Here is a 20899-nt window from a genome sequence, read left to right as displayed (position 1 = left end):
GTGCACAGGTTCAAGGAGCTGCATGTGTCAGTATGAAGAACCGCAGACTCAGTGCAGCCCTGCACAGAACGATACAGCTTCTGTGAAGTTCCAGTTAACGCTGACAGTACTGTTGATGTAAAGGTGATGTCTGCGTGAAGTATCATGCGGAAGTACTCAATACTGTTCATACACACTTCCACTTGTAGGACATGATTTCTAAAATATCATTTTTAGGCTGGGCTGCCATCCCAGCACTTTCAGAGGCTAAGGTAGACAGATCACTGCAGCCCAGGAGTTCTTGACCAGCTTGGGCAACAGAGGGAGATTCCATCTCTACAAAAATTTGAAAATAAGCCAGGCATGGTGGTGCATGCCCGCAGTCTCAGTTACTTGAGAGACTGAGGTGGGAGGATTGCTTGGGCCTGGGAGCTCAAGGCTGCAATGAGCCATGATCACACCACTGCACTCCAGCCTGGGCAATAGAGCGAGACCCTGCCTCAAAAAAAAAAAAAAAAAAAAAAAAATCATTTTAAAATGATTTTTAAAATATCTGGCCTGAAAGGGAGGGAAAAGGGACTGAAGAGAACCAAGAGGCGCCATCTGCTCTCCTTTCCTTAAAAACAAACCGGAAGTGCAAAATGTCGAGATGGTTCAACTCGCACAGTGGGTGTGTGCATATTTGTTACGTCGTTTGCAGTACTTTTTTTTTTGAGGCGGAGTTTCGCTCTTGTTACCCAGGCTGGAGTGCAATGGTGCAATCTCAGCTCACCGCAACCTCCGCCTCCTGGATTCAAGCAATTCTGCCTCAGCCTCCTGAGTAGCTGGGATTACAGGCATGCACCACTATGCCCAGCTAATTTTTTGTATATTTAGTAGAGACGGGGTTTCACCATGTTGACCAGGATGGTCTCGATCTTTTGACCTCGTGATCCACCCGCCTCGGCCTCCCAAAGTGCTGGGATTACAGGCTTGAGCCACTGCGCCCGGCCTGCAGTACTTTTTTATATGCTGGAAACAGTGCACAGTTTTAAAACATTTTAAAATGATTTTGATGGATCCGTGGGCTAATGACTTTGTGTTGATGCCAGGAGGGGAGAGAGGGGCTCAGGCAGGGGCACGGCGGGAGACACAGCTCACCTCCAAAGCTAGGGTGTCCGGGCATGTTCTGGGACAGGAGGCTGGGCAGGTGACCGCTGAGGACCTCCAATAGCTCTTAGAGTCTGCACTGGGCAGCATGTCCCCTGAAGAGCAGGGCTCGAGTGGTGATGCGCTTCATGTGCTCTGTCCAGACAGACCTGGGCTTGGGACATCAGCCCTGGTGTCGGCCCCAGGTCAGCTGTAGCTCGGCCCTTTCGGGCACCTTCGTAACCCCACATACCCCCAGCCAAGCCATGCTGGCCGTTACTACCCTACGGTGTCTTCTGCAAGGTGCTTGCACCCAGTCTCATTCCCCAGCACATTCCCCTCACGTGGGGTCCTCTGTAGAGTCCTCTGTATCAGTGTCCTGGGCCGCTGCAAACAAGGCACCACCTGCTGGGCAGCTGAAAACAATGGGAATTTTTTTGTTTTGTTTTAGACAGAGTCTTGCTCTATTGCCCAGGCTGGAGTGCAGTGGCTCACTGCAACCTCCACCTGCCAGGTTTAAGCAATTCTCCTGCCTCAGCTTCCCAAGTAGCTGGGATTACAGGTGAGCACCGCCACACCTGGCTAATTTTTGTATTTTTAGTAGAGACGGGGTTTCACCATGCTGGCCAGACTCGTCTCAAGCTCCTGACCTCATGATCCACCCGCCTTGGCCTCCCAAAATGCTGCAATTACAGACGTGAACCACCGCGCCTGATCCTTTTTCTTTTTTTTTTTTAGACAGAGGCTTCCTCTGTCACTCAGGCTGATGTGCAGTAGCATGATCTCAGCTCTAGAGAAGCCGACAGTCTTGCTTCTAATGAAAGTTACCTTTCGTGAAGAACATATAAAGCAGCATTTGCAAAGTGCAGCACTCCGACTATTATTTATTTGTTTGTTGGGATAGGGTCTCCCTCTGTCACCCAGGCTGGAGTGCAGTGGCACAGTCTTGGTTCACTGCAACCTCTACCTCCTGGGCTCAAGTGATCCTCTTGCCTCAGCTTCCTGAGTAACTGGGATTTCTGGCTAATTTTTGTATTTTTAGTAGAGACAGGGTTTCAGGGTTTCATCATGTTAGCAAGGCTGGTCTCAAACTCCTACGCTCAAGTAATCCTTCCCTCTTGGCCTCCCAAAGTGCTGGGGTTACAGGTGTGAGCCACTATACCTAGTCTACTACCATTATTTTAGATGAATTTTCTAAAAAAAAAAAAAGTATTTACTTCAGTTTTTTAGGAAAAGCTGTAACTGACACAACAAGGTGTGAATTAGTGACTTAATTGTTTAGGGTTGGGGCCACGGGCACTCAATCTTACGCAGAGGGAGAAACCAGGATGGCAAGGGCTGTCAAGGTCATTCCAACACCACTGAAGCGAGGGGTGTCCTATAGAGTGGATAGGAGATTTTTCAGGCTTCCAGATCAGTTTGCAAACTGAGGACGACTTCCCCAAACCATTTGTGTAATAAGCATCCATTCTGTGCCTTGCCTCCTCTGCACAGCGGCCCTGTGCCCCTTCCCCTGCCGCCGCAGCCCAGATTCAGAGTCCTGAGCAGGTGCTCTCACCCGGGCATTACAGCTACCAGAAAGGACGGGAATGTCAGCCCACTTTGGCTTCTGACCAGAAAGCAGGGTCCACCAGGGGCGTTACCTCCATACTAAAAAATAACAGGCATCCACCACAGCAAGGAAGAGCAGCGTCCTTTGCCTGCACGCATCGTTGTTGCAAAACTGCTCCCTGACCCTCATTCCCACCTGCCTGTTTCCTGGCTCCCAAGTGGACCACGGGCACTGCCTCTGGCTGCTGGGTTGTTGGACCCAGTGTCCAAACCCTTGGGTTTATCTTAGAGCAGTTTCTCAACCTTTTATTCGTCATTACCCGCTGAGGAGCTTTTTAGACACCTTTTCCCTAATTGCCCTCTCATGAAATGTTAATATCATAGACATACCATCTGTCAGTGCTTTATACATAGCAGAGCAAGAATTTTCACCCCTTGGAGGCTGTTTCACCCCTGTTAAGAATGTAGGTTCTAGATGCATGAGAGAAGTGGTCTGGTTTTTGTTTATTTGTTTTTTTGAGACTGAGTGTCTCTCTGTCGCCCAGGCTGGAGTGCAGTGGTGTGATCACAGCTCATTGCAACCTCCACCTCCTGGGTTCAAGCAATTCTCCTGTCTCAGCCTCTCAAGTAGCTGGGACTACAGTCACACACCACCATGCCTGGCTGATTTTTGTATTTTTAATAGAGATGGGGTTTTACCATATTGGTCAGGCTGGTCTCGAACTCCTGACCTCACATGATCCACTCGCCTCGGCCTCCCAAATTGCTGGGATTATAGGCATGAGCCACCGTGCCCGGCCAGTGATCTGTTTTTCAATGTCACCTTCATTGGGTAAACCAATTCCTCAAGCCAGGAGCAGCTTCCTGTGTTGTAAAGGCAAATTGCAAATGAGTCTGCCCAAACCAGATGAAGCCCATTTCTTCTTGCCCTGCTCCAGGGAGAGGAATTGCTCTGACATTCGCCCTTAAGATGAAGATCCCCCTCCATCTCCCAACCTGCTAGCCATAGACACTGGGCTGGGGCAGGATGCAGGGTGTAGACGCTTCATCTTGGCTGGATTCATCATCTCCTTCTCCACCAACCACGTGGGGAGAGAGGGTTTGAATGGAAAATCCCCCCTGGCCCCAGAAGCCATTTGGTTAATTCTGTTGCTGGTAAAAGGGTGTTTTTGTTTTGTTTTGAGACAGAGTCCCACTCTATCTCCCAGGCTGGAGTGCAGTGGCACCATCTCGGCTCACTGCAGCCTCTTCCTTCGAGGTTCAAGCCATTCTCCTGTCTCACCCTACCAAGTTGCTGGGACTACAGGCACACGCCACCATGCTTGGCTAATTTTTTTGTATTTTTAGTAGAGATGGGATTTCACCATATTGCTCAGGCTGGTCTCCTGACCTCACGTGATCCCCCCGCCTTGGCCTCCCAAAGCACTGGGATTACAGGCATGAGCCACTGCACCTGGCAAAAGGGGTCTTGATCTAGACCCCAAGAGAGAATTCTTGGATCTCTCAGGGGGAGGAATTCAAGGAGAGTGGCAGAATGCAGTGAGAAGAGGGTTTATTGAAAGCCACTCAGTTATAGAGGAAGGCATCCTCAGAAAGCAAGAAGAGGAACGTGCCGGCTTTGTTTTAAACTCTTCTGATATAGGGATCTTATCCACGTAAAAGCTAAGTTATGTCTACGTGTGGGTGGACTGACAGCACGACAGCATTTAGTACTTTGTTGACTTAAAGTTATCCTTGACCGAGCACAGTGGCTCGCACCTGTAATCCCAACACCCAAGGCCAAGGTGGCCCATCACTCGAGCCCAGCGTTCAAAACCAGCCTGGGCAACAAAGCAAGACCCCATCTCTACAAAAAATGCAAAAATTAGCTGGGTATGGTGGCCCATACTTGTAGTCCCAGCTACTCAGGAGGCTGAGGCAGGAGGATCTCTTGAGCCCGGGGCAGTCAAGGCTTAGAGAGCTGTGATGGTGCCACGGCACTCCAGCCTGGGCAACAGAGCGAGACCCTGTCTCAAAAGAAAAAATAGAAAGTTACCTATTTCAGGGTGTAAGTACATCAAAGCATGAGTATAATCATCTTAAAGGCACATCGTGTCCTGTGATGTTGGGGTGTCTGGACATTTTGTTGTTGTGGGAGTTTGTCCTTGCAGGCGTTACCAAGCTTCTTCCTCTGCCTAAACATCTCAGGACCGTGGGTTCTGACCGGCAAAGAGTGTGTGTGCGCCTTGCTAATTTTGCGACGGAGTTGATTTTAAAATGGTGTCACCCTGGCTCTCCGGAGCTCCTACTTCCCTGACGATTCCATCCCGATGGCTGCCCCTCCTAGGGTTCTCCCCGAGCCCAGCCATGGGAGAACTGTGCCGCAAGGACTCCACGCTCACGGCGCTGGACGAGGAGACGCTGTGGGAGATGATGGAGAGCCACCGTCACAGGATCGTGCGCTGCGTCTGCCCCAGCCGCCTCACGCCCTACCTGCGCCAGGCCAAGGTGCTGTGCCAGCTGGACGAGGAGGAGGTGCTGCACAGTCCCCGGCTCACCAACAGTGCCATGCGGGCCGGTGAGCACAGCTCCCTCTTCCCGCCTCTTCCACCTCCCCGCGGGGCCCAGGGGTTCCTTGTTGCACCCTGCACGGCTCTGCTGTCTGCCCCTGTCTTCAAGGCGTCTCTTCTGGTCCTGTCTTATAAAAACACTTACTGGGCCAGGCGCGGTGGCTCAAGCCTGTAATCCCAGCACTTTGGGAGGCCGAGGCGGGTGGATCACGAGGTCAAGAGATCGAGACCATCCTGGTCAACATGGTGAAATGCCATCTCTACTAATACAAAAAAAAAATTAGCTGGGCACGGTGGCGCGTGCCTGTAATCCCAGCTACTCAGGAGGCTGAGGCAGGAGAATTGCCTGAACCCAGGAGGCGGAGGTTGCGGTGAGCCGAGATCGCGCCATCGCACTCCAGCCTGGATAACGAGTGAAACTCCGTCTCAAAAGAAGAAGAAGGAAAAAAAAACCACTTACTATTGCATTTAGGGTCCACCGGATAACCAGAATGATCTTATCTTGAGATCATTACATTGCATCTGCACAGGCCTTTTCCCAAACGACGTCACCTGGACAGTTCCCCAGGTGGACCTGCCTTTTAAGGGGAACCACCATTCAGATGTCTTTGGGGTCCATTCTGATGGTCCGACTAGCCATGTTTATTCGTTAAAAAATGAGGATGCTAATGGCTTTACCCTGTGAGGTTGTTAGGGGAAGCACATGAGTTAGTGTTTATAAGATACTCACTGCAAAGCTGGGGCCGTAGAAAACAGGCAGTGTGTGGCAGCTGTCAACATGATAATGTTCACACATGTTGGTGTGTAAGTCCCAAACACAGGAGGGATTAGTCCACGCTAGTCATTCTGGCTGAGAGAGACGGTGTCTGGGCCCTGGGTGTGGAAGGCCCCAAGGCTCCCTGCGACCTGTCCCCTGAGCCCTGGGGGCTGCTCTGCTTCTTTCTGTGCACAGCTCCGAGGCTGACAGCACTGTGGTGGGACTCTGCATCTGCACCAGCCACCAGCTTGCCAGGGAGGTGCTGCAAGCGGGGACCACCTTCCTCACCTCGTACCCTGCACTTGCCAGAGCACTTGGGTTGCAGGAGTTACTCAGTAAATGCCAGCTTTGCCCTTCTCAAGTCTGACTGAGGTCATGTGGGTAAAAGGAGCTGTGAGGCCACATCCCACCCCTCAGATCCCCGAAAACGGCTTTTACCTCCTGATTCTGAGAAGTGCAGGGGTTTCCCCAGACCCAGGCTCCACCCCCGTAGGGAAGCCAGCCAGGGAGCCCAGCCCCCTTGGTAGCTAACAGACGGTTCTGCCTCCCAAGGGCACTTGCTGGATTTGCTGAAGACTCGAGGGAAGAATGGGGCCATCGCCTTCCTGGAGAGCCTGAAGTTCCACAACCCTGACGTCTACACCCTGGTCACTGGGCTGCAGCCTGCTGTTGACTTCAGCAACTTTAGCGGTGAGAGCTCTGACTTTGTCGGGATCGCAGGTGCTTCCTAGGAACCCCGCTTACCTGCCACTTAGCCCTTCTCCCGCTTTCCTCCCGGCTGCAGTCCCTGTCCTGGCCCCAGCACTCTGAGGGTGAGGAGCCCCTCCGCTGTATTGAGGGTGGGATAAGGCGCCCCTGGGCCTGGACTCTAAATTGTCGTTCCTTAATTACCCAGCGCCAACAGGAGCCCCCCTGAGGGGTGGGGTGGGGAGAATCTGCCTTCCAGAGACAAGCAAAGGGCAAGGGAGTGTCTCCTGGAGTCTGCCTTTAACCTTGCAGCTTTGCTGGAGGGGCCAGGACAGCCCCGCCCCCGGGGTACAGCCCCGCCCCCGGGTTATAGCCCCGCCCCCAGGTTATAGCCCCGCAGAACCTTCTGGGCACTTGCTCACCTTTTCCTTAATGGAGTAATTCTAGGCTTCCTGGGAGGAGCTGTTGAAAGATTTAGGTATTCAAAGGAGCAGGACTCACATGACCCAAAACGGTAGAGAATAGACCATTTTCCCTGTGCTCCCACCCAGTATTTCTGTTCTTTAGAGTTGTATTATGTAAATCCATATTCTTTCTTAGGTTTTTCTTGGGATAACTTTAAAATGAGTTAGCAATGAGTGCATCTCAGCTACCAAGGAGAGTCATTAAATCTGAACAGTGGGGTCTCATGGGGAAGGTCAGAGTGGGTAACCCTTCTGCCAAAATCAGGAGTCATGCCGTTTACTTAACCAAAAGACCAAGTCTGCTGGAGGCCCAGGAGCTTTGAAGGAGGCCAGCAGGTTAAAGCAGGGGGCCTGCTGCGGGGTCTGGGCAAGGTGATGGGGGAATGGGGGCAGTGCCTCGGCCCACCTGCCCACCTGTGCATCTGCCCACCTGCCCACCTGCCACATGCTCACCTGCCCACCTGTGCACCTGCCCACCTGCCCACCTGCCACATGCTCACCTGCCCACCTGTGCACCTGCCCACCCGCCCACCTGCCACATGCTCACCTGCCACATGCCCACCTGCCCACCTGCCCACCTGCCACATGCTCACCTGCCCACCTGCCCACCTGCCACATGCCCACCTGCCCACCTGTGCACCTGCCCACCTGCCACATGCTCACCTGCCCACCTGCCCACAGGTCTCATGGAGACATCCAAGCTGACCGAGTGCCTGGCTGGGGCCATCGGCAGCCTGCAGGAGGAGCTGAACCAGGAGAAGGGGCAGAAGGAGGCGCTGCTGCGGCAGTGCCAGCAGCTGCAGGAGCGCCTGGGCCTTGCCGAGACCCGTGCCGAGGACCTGCACCAGTTGGAGGCTGACCACAGCCGCATGAAGCGTGAGGTTAGCGCCCACTTCCATGAGGTGCTGAGGCTGAAGGACGAGATGCTCAGCCTCTCGCTGCACTACAGCAACGCGCTGCAGGAGAAGGAGCTGGCCGCCTCCCGCTGCCGCAGCCTGCAGGAGGAGGTAGGGGAGACCCCACACTCCAGCGGGCCCCTGCTGCTGTCTGCCTGCCCCCAGGCCGTTGCACTAGCTGGTTCATCTGCCTGGAACTCCCTTCACCTCTTCCTTGTCTAACACTTCCCTTCCCCCAGAGCCTTGACTGAGACCCCCGGGGGGCTGATCCTTCCCCTCCCCAGGAGGCCGCCCCGGCCCCTCTGTGTAGCCTGCCTGGCGGGAGGCGTGCCGTGTCCAGTAGCTGCCCGTGGCCTGGCTGGCTTGTCTGTGAACTGCCCATCCTGCTGACTCCTGGGGAGGTCTGGATACTCTGGTCTCCGTATTTGTAGACCCACCTACGTCCCACTGCCCAGCTGTGGTCGTGACACAGGATATCGCTCTCTGTCCACCTCCTTTGTCCTTCTCAGCTGGTCCTGGACTCAGGTGGGGAGGGCAGGAGGGTTATCAGGCTAGGCTGCCAAAACCCAATGTGTTTCACTCATTTTTCGTTGGGGATGATGATCTGACTGATTTGTAAGGGTTCTCAAAATGTTGAGGATGTGCACTGCTTGTCATTTTGGCATTGCTTTTGACCTTGATTATTATTACTATTATTTTTAATGTTTTAGAGACAGTGTCCCACTCTGATACCAAGGCTGGAGGACAGTGGTGCAGTTATAGCTCACTACAGCCTCAAACTCCTGGGCTCAAGTGATCCACCTGCCTCAGCCTCCTGAGTAGCTGGGACTACAGACTGTGCGACCACACCCAGCTAATTGAAAAAAAAAGGTTTTTTTTTTAGGGATGGGAGTCTCACTATGTTGTCCAGGCTGGTCTCGAACTCTTGGGCTCAAGTGATCCTCCCACCTTGGCCTCCCAAAGTACTGGAATTACAGGCATGAGCCGCTGTGCTGACCAGTGTTTTGCCTTTAATAATGGTATTTGTTGTTTGTTTTTAATTTTTTACTTCTTATTTAGAAATTACTTCAAATTTATTTTTTAAATAACACAAAATTAGTACAAAGAGGCTGGTCGCTCATGCCAGTAATCCCAGCACTTTGGGAGGCCAAAGTGGGTGGATCACGAGGTCAGGAGTTCAAGACCAGCCTAGCCAATATGGTGAAACTCCGTCTCTACTAAAAATGTAAAATTAGCCAGATGTGGTGGTGCACATCTGTAGTCCCAGCTACTCGAGAGGCTGAACCTGGGAGGCGGAGGTTGCAGTGAGCTGAGATGGCGCCACTGCACTGCAGCGTGGGCGACAGAGCAAGACCCTGTCTCAGAAAGAAAGAAAGAAAATAGAGCAAAGAGGGCCGGGCGCAGTGGCTCACGCCTGTAATCCCAGCACTTTGGGAGGCCGAGGTGGGTGGATCACGAGGTCAAGAGATCGAGACCATCCTGGTCAACATGGTGAAACCCCGTCTCTACTACAAATACAAAAAATTAGCTGGGCATGGTGGCGCGTGCCTGTAATCCCAGCTACTCAGGAGGCTGAGGCAGGAGAATTGCCTGAACCCAGGAGGCAGAGGTTGTGATGAGCCGAGATTGCGCCATTGCACTCCAGCCTGGGTAACAAGAGCGAAACTCCGTCTCAAAAAAAAAAAGAAAGAAAGAAAAGAAAAGAAAATAGAGCAAGGCATGCTCACCCACCCTTGCTTTATTATTTGGACTTTTACCCTGTCGTGGCCCTTTACCCCCACCAAACCCTTCAGTGTCTGTTTCCTGAAAATAGGCACATCCCACCAGATAGCCACAGTGCAGTTCTCAGCTTCAGTCTTTTTCGTACATTTTCATCCAATCTGTCTGTGTTCAGTTTTATCATTTGTCCCAGTGAATCCTTCACAGGCTTCCCCCTAGCCCAGGGTGGGGCCTTGCGTTCCGCTGCTGCTCTCTGTCGCCCCCTTCAGTCGGGAGCATCCCACAGCCTCTCTTTGTCTATTACGAGGTGGATCTCTTTGAAGACCCCACCCCTTCCCTTTGATGATAGACTGTGTCTCATTTGGGGTTGGTCTTATGTTTCCCCACGAGGAGACAGAAGTTATGCTTCTTTGGCAAGGACCCTGCACAGAGGGTGCTGGCCCGACTCAGGGCCTCCTGCAAGGGCTCTCGAGGTCCCCTGGCCCCTCGCAGGGGAGGTCACCGTCCACCACTTGTCAAGGCTTCTCTACCTTAGAATCGCTGCTTCTTTCCTTCCCTGCAACTGATGAGCATCTTGGGTGTGGGGCGCAGACCAGCAAGCGCCTGCTCCTGGTAGACATTTCCTGGGACACAGCTGTGGCGACTCTGGCTGGAGCTGGCCTCCTGGCGGCTGTGAATGACGATCACGCCAGTGCCCGGCTTTGCTGCTGCCCGCGGCCTCTGCCTTCCCTTCTCCCATGGCTGAATCTGTTCTTGGTGCAGTTCGTAGGTTCCCACTCTGCAGGGGTCTGGCCTTTCACTGTCCTTAATGACTTTGGAGCTCAGATTGACCCAGATGTGACCAATGGAGCCCTTCAACCAGCTCCGTGTCCTGAGACAGGCCCCTTGTTTTTGGAGCACCAACTTCTTTTCTGGCCTCACAAGATATTCCAGGATCATCTTGTACCCGGCCTACCCCAAATCCAGGCTCAGCCCATTCTCTGGGGGCCCTGCTTCCTTTTATTTTATTTTTATTTTTATTTTTTGGTGTTTTTTTTTTGAGACAAAGTCTCACTCTGCCATCCAAGCTGGAGTATAGTGGCACCATCTCAGCTCACTGCGACCTCCGTCTTCCGGGTTCAAGCAGTTCTCCTGCCTCAGCCTCCTGAGTAGCTGGGACTACGGGCACACGCCACCACGCCCAGCTAATTTTTGTGTTTTTAGTAGAGACAGGTTTTGCCATGTTGGCCAGGCTGGTCTCAAACTCCTGAGCTCAGGTGGTCTGCCCGCCTCGGCCTCCCACAGTGTTGGAATTACAGGCGTGAGCCACCGTGCCCGGCCTCCTGCCTCCTTTTAGATAACAAGATCTGGGCGTAGGTGTGCCCATCACTACTGGGGTGTCTTTGCTTCTCACCCCTTTCAGAGGACAGAGCTAGGAAACACACATACACATATGTACATATACATACACACAAATACTCATATGCATGCAAGTATACATACAGTACATGTGCATACTTCAGAAATCATGAGTTCTCACACATACCTCTAATTCCAACCCATGCCCCACGGCTTTTTCTTGCCTTCTCCCGTTCCGTACACGTGTGCTCCTTCCCCAGTGGGAACCCTGCTCCCAGCGTCACCAGCACCTCAGGCCTGCAGAACATCTCCAGTCATTTCAGAATCACTCTGCCCACACCACTGCCATTGACAGGCACACTAAGACGATTCCGGATTCGGTTGTCATTCACCTCCTCCCACCGCCCAAGCTTGCTCGTGGCTGAGGGCTTGTAATCAAACACTGTGTCCATGACTCACTGAAGCTTCACTCTCTCTGTCCATGTCTCTGTCTGTCTCTCTTCATCGTGGTTATAGCATCTGTTGGAAATAGAATTCGGTTCATTTGTTCCGGTTCACTTTCAGTCCCACGTTTTCCTGTTCTCTTCCAGTTCTGACTTAATTTTACTTTTTGAATATGTAGACTGTGATAGGCCCAGCCCAGCTGGCCCATTGCAGGAACTGGGTGATTGCGAATTGAGAATGTGCTAACCCGGTGTCTGGAGGGAAAGGTCCAGGTAGAAAGGTTCTTATTGGCTGCAGCCCAGGGGTGAGCGCCGGCATCCAGCCCGCCATGCAGACTTCCCAGGTTTGCTTTATGGGGAAAGTGCCGTCTCCCCAGGGCTGCCACACCCAGGACGGGAAGAGTCCAGGCCCATTGCTCGAGCTCCAACTTTCTTTTGGGCTGTTGTCCAGAGGAAGGAGGCCAGCAGGACCTGGCTGGATAGTTTCTGGAAGGCCAGGGCCCTGCACACAGATTGCAAGTCAGCACAGGGACTTTGCTGTCCGAATAGCCCCTGTCCCGCGTTCCCAGGCACCTCCACCCTCGCCGGGCCTGACTTTCCTCTCTCTTACTTCTTACTGATTTCCATGAATCCACATTCCCTGTATTGATGTATTGGCAGAATATGGACAAGCAGGGAAGTCAGGGAGCGTGCTGGCCGTCACTACCGGCTGCTCAGCTGTGGAGACCCAGAAGCTGGTTATCAAGGCCCCTCAGTCTATTCCCAGGACTCTAACCCCGTACGTAGTTCAACCACTGTGCCGAGCTGAAAGGCCTCTGTCCTCCCAGCCCCAAGTGAATATTTGGGACCATTCATCAGGTAAACCCTTTCATGGGTTTTTCAGTCTCAGGGCGGGAAGCCCCCCGAGTGTGAAAAGCATCATCATTAGGAGGAAGGGTGAGAAACCCACCCGGCTCCTGGTCTGCGGGAGAAGCCGTTTTCACCGGCCTTCCTGTCGCCTTCTCCCTGCACAGCTCTATCTACTGAAGCAGGAGCTGCAGCGAGTCAACATGGTTTCCTCCTGCGAGCTGGAATTGCAGGAGCGGTCCCTGAGGATGGCCAGTGACCTGCAGTCCGGGGGCGAGGAGCTGAACCGACTGAAGGAGGAGAACGAGAAACTGCGCTCGCTGACTTTCAGCCTGGTAGGTCCCCCCTCAGCAGAGAGCAGCCTCCGCCTTGGGTGCTTGGTCCCCAGACTGTGGGGTTTCTGACAGGTGGTTTAATTAAGGGGAGGCTAAGGATGGGAGGTGAAATTTAGTGACTCATCTCACCCACTTTCCTTCCTGCTGTTCCCCAGACCCCAAAATGTTGGCAGAATTAATTAAAAGCTAGAACTCGGCGTGGTGGCTCAGGCCTGTAATCCCAGCACTTCGGGAGGCCAAAATAGGTGGATCGCTTAAGCTCAGGAGTTCAAGACCAGCCTGGGCAACATGGCGAGACCCCATCTCTACAAAAAATACAAAAAGTAGCCTGGCATGGTGGTACACACCTGTGGTCCCAGCTACTCAGGAGGCTGAGGTGGTAGGATCGTTTGACCCTGGTAATTTCAGGCTGCAGTGAGCTGTGATCACACTGCTGCACTCCAGCCTGGGTGACAGAGGGAGACGCTGTCTCAAAAAAATAAAAATAAAAAGGCAGGTGTGGTGGCTCACGCCTGTAATCCCAGCACTTTGGGATGCCAAGGCAGGCAGATCATGAGGTCAGGAATTCAAGACCAGCCTGGCCAACATTGTGAAACCCCGTCTCTACTAAAAATACAAAAAAGTAGCCAGGCGTGGTGACGGCCTGTGCCTTTAATCCCAGCTACTAGGGAGGCTGAGGCAGGAGAATCGCTTGCACCTGGGAGGCTGAGGTTGCAGTGAGCCAAGATTGTGCCACTGCACTCCAGCCTGGGCAACAAAAGCAAAACTCCGTCTCAAAAATAAATATATAAATAAATAAAAATCATAAAAGTGAAAGCTGCTGGCGGTGTATCACAGTGCCCCACCCGGCAGGTTTACTGCTGCCGTTGTGTTCCGGAGTGGACTGGGCCAATCGTAAACCACGGGAATCACGTTAAGCATCGGGCAAGAAACCTTTCTACCTGGAAAGATCGCGCCCTCTGGCCTTCACTCGCACTGGAGGGCGGGGCTTCTGAAGCAGGGCAGTGAGTGAGCCACGACGCTCGGCTTCTCCTCCTCGGCCCCTCTCAATAGATTAGTGTTTATTGAGATATTCCTTCCACAAGCATTCACTGGGCCCAGACACCGCCCAGCTTGCAGCCTGGATTGTGTCCCTGTTATGAGCTCCTTCCTGGGAAGTGAGTATCAGTGCGGAACGACCTGTCTGTTGGTTTCTAACTCTCTGTGAAATGCCGCAGCCCTGTTGAAGGCGAAGGCTGAGCTGGTAAGGGGAGGAACTGTTATCCTGAGAGCCGGCCTGTCCCCTTGGCTGTAGATGTGCAGCTTTCCCAGGCACAACTGGCGACTTTTCTGCGGCTTTTCTCCTGCCCAGTGTACAGCAGTAAGGCTGCATCCATCCACACACCTGGCCGTGAGGTTGCCGCCGTATTCTCGGGGTTCTGCCTGCCCAGGGCAGGCCTCTGGGGAAGCCAGCACCCCAGGCTGACCTCTGTCTGCCCCAGGCGGAGAAGGACATTCTGGAGCAGAGCCTGGACGAGGCGCGGGGGAGCCGCCAGGAGCTGGTGGAGCGCATCCACTCCCTGCGCGAGAGGGCTGTGGCCGCGGAGAGGCAGCGAGAGCAGGTGCAGTGTGGCCCCTTCGTCCCTTGCAAGCCTCCTGGCGCTTGTCCCAGGGGCGGGGGCAGGTCTGTGGGGAAGCCAGATTCCTTCATCCACACCGAGCTCACAGAATTTTGCTGAATGAATCTGTCGGCCCGCTCACCTGTTCCTTTGTCAGCACCACGCTGAGCACCGACTTGCAGCCCACAGCTAAGACCATGGTCAGGCAGACGAGGGGATTGCAGGGCCTGGGCCCCGCAGGAGAGCCAGGGACTTAGGTGAGGAGGGAACGGGGAGGAGAGGAGACGATGGAAAAGAAGAGGACAGGCAGGGGAAATTGTGTTTTTGGGACATTAAGAAAGCAGAACACAACTATGCATGCAACATACATGCATTGTTATAATGAGGAAATTCAAATATAATCAGCCTAAGCAACTTTCTGGATGCGCCTTGAAATCTAGCACTTAAGAGACGAGCAAGGCCAGGCACGGTGGCCCATGCCTGTATCAGCACTTTGGGAGGCCGAGGCAGGCAGATCCCTTGAGGTCAGGAGTTCGAGACCAGCCTGGCCAATATGGTGAAACCCTGTCTCTACCGAAAATACAAAAATTAGCCAGGCATGGTGGTATGTGCCTGTAATCCCAGCTACTAGGGAGGCTGAGGCATGAGAATCACTTGAACCCAGGAAGCGGAGGTTGCAGTGAGCCAAGATCATGCCATTGCACTCCAGCCTGGACGATGTCGCAGCAAGTCTCTGTCTCAAAAAAGAAAAAGAGACAAGTGAGAATTCACCTATTTCATCCCAGGAACCACCTCCCTCCTGCCCCTGGGCTCCCCCACCCACTCCTCAGCCCAGACCCTCAGAGCTGCTCAGCTCCACGGGCCACGTCTCCCTCTGTCCAGTACTGGGAAGAGAAGGAGCAGACCCTGCTGCAGTTCCAGAAGAGTAAGATGACCTGCCAGCTCTACAGGGAGAAGGTGAACGCGCTGCAGACCCAGGTGTCCGGGCTGCAAAAGGAGCGCGACCAGGTACCTGAGAGGCCGGGCCCGCCCCGCCACCCCACGCTTGCTTCCCCAGGTGAGGGCTGGCTCAGGGGGCAGTCTCTCGGCTCCCTATCCTGATGGCAGCTGGTCTCAGATTTCAGGGTCTCTTCCTCAGTCCACACGAAGTTTCTTCACTCCCCCACGCCTGTTGTCCACACACTCTCTCTGTCATCCTCCCTGCTCTTATTACTGTCACATGATACTGAGAACATGCACCCCAAATATTGGGTTTTATTAAAACTGCACACGTGAACATGAATTGAAATGAACTGTAAGTTTGCACAGCTCGGCGTGGGCCATTTCGTGCATGTCAGATGAGCGCAGGCTAGAAACAGGGCTCTCTCTAGCCGAGACTCCCTGGTGGGGATGGCGTGGCCTCCTCACTCCCATTGTCCTGGTCCACAGGCATACTCTGCGAGGGACAGTGCTCAGAGGGAGATTTCCCAGAGCCTGGCGGAGAAGGACTCCCTCCGCCGGCAGGTGTTTGAGCTGACGGACCAGGTCTGCGAGCTGCGCACACAGCTCCGCCAGCTGCGGGCAGAGCCTCCGGGTGCGGTGAGTGCTCCTGGCTGACCCCAGCTGGAGGCCAGGCAGGGGCTGTGGGGACAACGGGACAGAGCCGGGCCCCAGGAAAGCCCAGGCAGGCATTGGGAGGACAGGCAGCATCCCAGGCTGGGCCACACAGGGCCCCTGCAGAGACGGCCCAGTGTCACCAGGCTGACTGACACACTGGCTCCCACGCATGGATGGCACTGTGAAACCTTGAAGGTATCCAGTGGACAAATGGAGTCTACTTCTGTGTCTTCAATGATGAGAGCACCTGTGTCACAGAAGGGGGAGCTTAGCAGTAGGTTCTGGAGCCTGTCAAGTGTGACGGATGTAGAAGGCGGCATTTGAAGCCGTCCGCAGGCAGCCATTGGCAGTGTAGATGCTGCGCTCCCGAAATGCTTAAAAGCCCAACGTCCATCCAAGAGTGGAAAGACCTATGCGTCCCGGAGGGAGCCTGTTCCCAGACAGCCGGGATTTTTAGGACGCCTCTCGTATGGGCTGGCGGGCAGCTCCAGCTCCAGGCCCATGGGGAAGCACAGGCAGCCCCAGCCCTCCGCATGCACAGGCCACCCACTTCCTCCCTCACCCTGCAGTGCCCACCACTCCTCCTCCCCTACCCTGCAGTGCCCACCCACTTCCTCCCCCACCCTGCAGAGCCCACCCCCTTCCTCCCCCACCCTGCAGTGCCCACCCACTTCCTCCCCCACCCTGCAGAGCCCACCCCCTTCCTCACCCACCCTGCAGTGCCCACCCCCTCCTCCCCCACCCTGCAGAGCCCACCCCCTTCCTCACCCACCCTGCAGTGCCCACCGCCTCCTCCCCCACCCTGCAGAGCCCACCCACTTCCTCCCCCACCCTGCAGAGCCTACCCCCTTCCTCACCCACCCTGCAGAGCCCACCCATTTCCTCCCCCACCCTGCAGAGCCCACCCCCTTCCTCACCCACCCTGCAGTGCCCACCCCCTCCTCCCCCACCCTGCAGAGCCCACCCACTTCCTCCCCCACCCTGCAGAGCCCACCCCCTTCCTCACCCACCCTGCAGAGCCCACCCACTTCCTCCCCCACCCTGCAGAGCCCACCCCCTTCCTCCCCCACCCTGCAGTGCCCACCCCCTTCCTCACCCACCCTGCAGTGCCCACCCCACTTCCTCCTCCACCCTGCAGTGCCCACTCCCCTCCTCCCCCACCCTGCAGAGTCCACCCCCTTCCTCACCCACCCTGCAGTGCCCACCCCCTCCTCCCCCACCCTGCAGAGCCCACCCCCTTCCTCACCCACCCTGCAGTGCCCACCCCCTCCTCCCCCACCCTGCAGAGCCCACCCACTTCCTCCACCACCCTGCAGAGCCCACCCACTTCCTCCACCACCCTGCAGAGCCCACCCACTTCCTCCCCCACCCTGCAGAGCTCACCCACTTTCTCACCCACCCTGCAGAGCCCACCCACTTCCTCCCCCACCCTGCAGTGCCCACCCACTTCCTCCCCCACCCTGCAGAGCCCACCCCCTTTCTCACCCACCCTGCAGAGCCCACCCACTTCCTCTCCCACCCTGCAGAGCCCACCCCCTTCCTCCCCCACCCTGCAGTGCCCACCCCCTTCCTCACCCACCCTGCAGTGCCCACCCCCTCCTCCCCCACCCTGCAGAGCCCACCCACTTCCTCACCCACCCTGCAGTGCCCACCCCCTCCTCCCCCACCCTGCAGAGCCCACCCCCTTCCTCACCCACCCTGCAGTGCCCACCCCCTCCTCACCCACCCTGCAGAGCCCACCCCCTTCCTCACCCACCCTGCAGTGCCCACCCCCTCCTCCCCCACCCTGCAGAGCCCACCCACTTCCTCCCCCACCCTGCAGAGCCCACCCCCTTCATCACCCACCCTGCAGTGCCCACCCCCCTCCTCCCCCACCCTGCAGAGCCCACCCACTTCCTCCCCCACCCTGCAGTGCCCACCCACTTCCTCCCCCACCCTGCAGAGCCCACCCACTTCCTCCCCCACCCTGCAGTGCCCACCCCACTTCCTCCTCCACCCTGCAGTGCCCACTCCCCTCCTCCCCCACCCTGCAGAGTCCACCCCCTTCCTCCCCCACCCTTCAGTGCCCACCCACTTCCTCCCCCACCCTGCAGAGCCCACCCCCTTCCTCACCCACCCTGCAGTGCCCACCCCCTCCTCCCCCACCCTGCAGAGCCCACCCACTTCCTCCCCCACCCTGCAGAGCCCACCCCCCTCCTCCTCCACCCTGCAGAGCCCACCCCCCTCCTCCCCCACCCTGCAGAGCCCACCCACTTCCTCCTCCACCCTGCAGTGCCCACCCCCTCCTCCCCCACCCTGCAGAGCCCACCCCCTTCCTCCCCCACCCTGCAGTGCCCACCCCCTCCTCCCCCACCCTGCAGTGCCCACCCCCTCCTCCCCCACCCTGCAGAGCCCACCCCCTTCCTCCCCCACCCTGTAGTGCCCACTCCCCTCCTCCCCCACCCTGCAGTGCCCACTCCCCTTCCTCCCTCACCCTGCAGGGCCCACCCCCTTTCTCTCTCACCCTGCAGTGCCCACCCTCGCTTCTTCCCTCACCCTGGAGGGCCCACCCCGCTTCCTCCCTCACCCCCTGCACGGCCATCATCCCACATCGACAGTGAAAACACACGTGTTTATGCTGAGAAAAACCCTCCCAGGGCAGGCACCAACACGCAGGTCATGCTCATTCTGAGTGTGGGGAGATGGGTGGATTTTATTTTCTTCTCTAACTGGTCCTGCGTCCCTTCCTCCAACTTTCTGTGTGTGTGTGTGTGTGTGTATTATGTATTATTCGTACAACTAGTAAATCACACATATTCTAAAAGAAACGAAATGCTCTGTGTCCAACTGGTTTCTTTCGGTCCCGTTGATGGCCAGCACCTGTGATGCTGGCCCCAGGCTCGGAGGACGGGGATAGATTGTTTTCCCTGGAAGCTGATGAGAGGAAACTGCTGGGGGGCAGAAGAGGTGGTGCTGACCCGGCAGAAACTCCACGGGCCTCGAAGGGGAACCTCTCCTGAATTAACTGGCCTGTCTGGCCTGTCTTTGGCAGCCCAAGCAGGAAGCCAGGACCAGGGAGCCCTGTACGAGGGAGAAGCAGCGGCTGGTGCGGAGGCACGCCATCGGCCCCAGAGACGACAGCCACTGTAGCCTCGCCAGCTCCTCGGAGGTAGGGCTGCCCTCACTGCCTCGACCCTCTCGGCCAGCCCAGGGCCTCTGTCAGGATGAAAGTGGGCCTCCTTCCACCCCGTCCCCACAGGGAAGAGGTTGGTGCAATTAGGAGAGTTTTATTTTATTATTTTTATTTTTATTATTTATTTATTTATTTATTTTGAGACAGAGTCTTGCTCTGTCACCAGGCGCCAGACTGGAGTGCAGTGGCACGATCTCAGCTCACTGCAACCTCCACCTCCCTGCTTCAAGCGATTCTCCTGCCTCAGCCTCCAGAGTAGCTGGGACTACAGGCGCGCACCACCATGCCCAGCTAATTTTTGTATTTCAGTAGAGATGGGGTTTCACTGTGTTGGCCAGGATGGTCTTGATCTCTTGACCTCATGATCCACCCACCTCAGCCTCCCAAAGTGCTGGGATTACAGGTGTGAACCACTGCTCCCGGCCTATTTTATTTTTATTTATTTATTTATTTATTTATTTATTTTTTGAGTCAGAGTTTCGCTCTTGTTGCCCAGGCTGGAGTGCAATAGTGTGATCTCGGCTCACCGCGACCTTTGCCTCCTGGGTTCATGTGATTCTCTGGCCTCAGCCTCCAGAGTAGCTGGAATTACAGGCACCCACCACCACACCCGGCTAATTTTGTATTTTTAGTAGAGATGGAGTTTCCCCATGTTGGCCAGGCTGCTCTCGACCCCCCAAGGTGATCCACCCACCTTGGCCTCCCAAAGTGCTGGGATTATAGGCATGAGCCACCATGCCCAGCCCTTATTTTATGAGACAGAGTCTCCTCTGTCACCCAGGCTAGAGTGCAGTGGTACAATTTCAGCTCACTGCAACCTCCACCTCCCAGGTTCAAGAGATTCTCCTGCCTCAGCCACCCAAGTAGCTGGAATAACCGGTGCCCACCACCACGCCCAGCTACTTTTTGTGTTTTTATTAGAGACAGGGTTTCAACATGTTGGCCAGGCTGGTCTTGAACTTCTGACCTCAAATGATCTGCCGGCCTCAGCCTCCCAAAGTACTGGGATTATAGGCTTGAGCCACTGCACCTAGCCCAACAGCCAAGCCACATCACTTTACATGTAAAATGGGGCAGCAGTGCCACCTTACAGATTTATCGTGAGAACTAAGCCGAGCAGCTGTTAGAGTGCCTGGTATACAGCAGACGCTCAGTGCATGTGACTCCCGTGTTTGTCCTTCCTTCCCCTCCTGCTGCCTCCTCTCCACTCAGTTCTCACTGTGGCTCACTCTCTCTACACCATGGGGGAACAAGGGAGGAGTCTCGGGGTGTCCTCCTGCGTGCCCCGCTGACCTCTGCCCTCCCCTCTCCAGTCTCAGCTCTGGTCGGACCTGAGTGCCACGTCCAGCCGCGAGCTGGTGGACAGCTTCCGCTCAAGGAGCCCTGTGCCCCCCAGCCAGCAGTCCCTGTACAAGCGGTTGGCCGAGGACTTTGGGGAAGAACCCTGGTCTTTCAGGTAGAGCATGTGGTACTGGGGTCCTTCCTGGTGACTCACCAGAGAAACCAGCTTAGAACTCAGGGCATCTGAGTATTACAGGCAGCAGCTTCTGCCCTTGAAGCCCTGGAGCTGGCAGCTGCTGGGCAGCCAGTGCTTGGGGTGTGGGGACTCAGAGGGAGCAGGTGATGCAGTTTGAGCCTGCGGCTTCTCATACTTTGCAGCAGCTGCCTGGAGATTCCGGAAGCAGGCCTGGGAGCCCCGCCAGGAGCGAAGGCGGGTGACACAGACCTGGATTACGAGCTTTTAGATGGGGCAGGTAAGCGCGCCCAACCCTGAACCTCCACAGCAGTCCGCCTCCCCCTGGCAGAGCAGGGAGCTGACGAGACAGCCAGGGCTTCTCCCC

At 55.5% G+C, this 20899-nt stretch overlaps 1 protein-coding gene across 1 annotated transcript in view; it reads left to right on the top strand.

The window, feature by feature from the left end:
* CARD14 (caspase recruitment domain family member 14) overlaps nucleotides 1-20899 on the top strand; it is a 41360-nt gene that overhangs the window by 5782 nt on the left and 14679 nt on the right. The window contains exons 3-12 of the mRNA XM_021666346.2: nucleotides 4985-5215; nucleotides 6517-6654; nucleotides 7797-8122; nucleotides 12525-12692; nucleotides 14174-14293; nucleotides 15173-15298; nucleotides 15719-15868; nucleotides 18918-19034; nucleotides 20372-20514; nucleotides 20718-20812. Of these exons, the coding sequence (XP_021522021.2) occupies nucleotides 5005-5215; nucleotides 6517-6654; nucleotides 7797-8122; nucleotides 12525-12692; nucleotides 14174-14293; nucleotides 15173-15298; nucleotides 15719-15868; nucleotides 18918-19034; nucleotides 20372-20514; nucleotides 20718-20812 (1594 nt within the window). The 5' untranslated portion in view covers nucleotides 4985-5004. The remainder of the gene's footprint in view (nucleotides 1-4984; nucleotides 5216-6516; nucleotides 6655-7796; nucleotides 8123-12524; nucleotides 12693-14173; nucleotides 14294-15172; nucleotides 15299-15718; nucleotides 15869-18917; nucleotides 19035-20371; nucleotides 20515-20717; nucleotides 20813-20899) is intronic.

The sequence above is a fragment of the Aotus nancymaae genome, unplaced genomic scaffold (genome assembly GCF_030222135.1).
Source record: "Aotus nancymaae isolate 86718 unplaced genomic scaffold, 86718_ANA_hifiasm-v0.15.2.pri h1tg000089l, whole genome shotgun sequence".
Taxonomy (NCBI): domain Eukaryota; kingdom Metazoa; phylum Chordata; class Mammalia; order Primates; family Aotidae; genus Aotus; species Aotus nancymaae.
The sequence above is the reverse complement of the archived record's forward strand: the minus strand, read 5'-3'. Positions and strand labels throughout refer to the sequence as shown.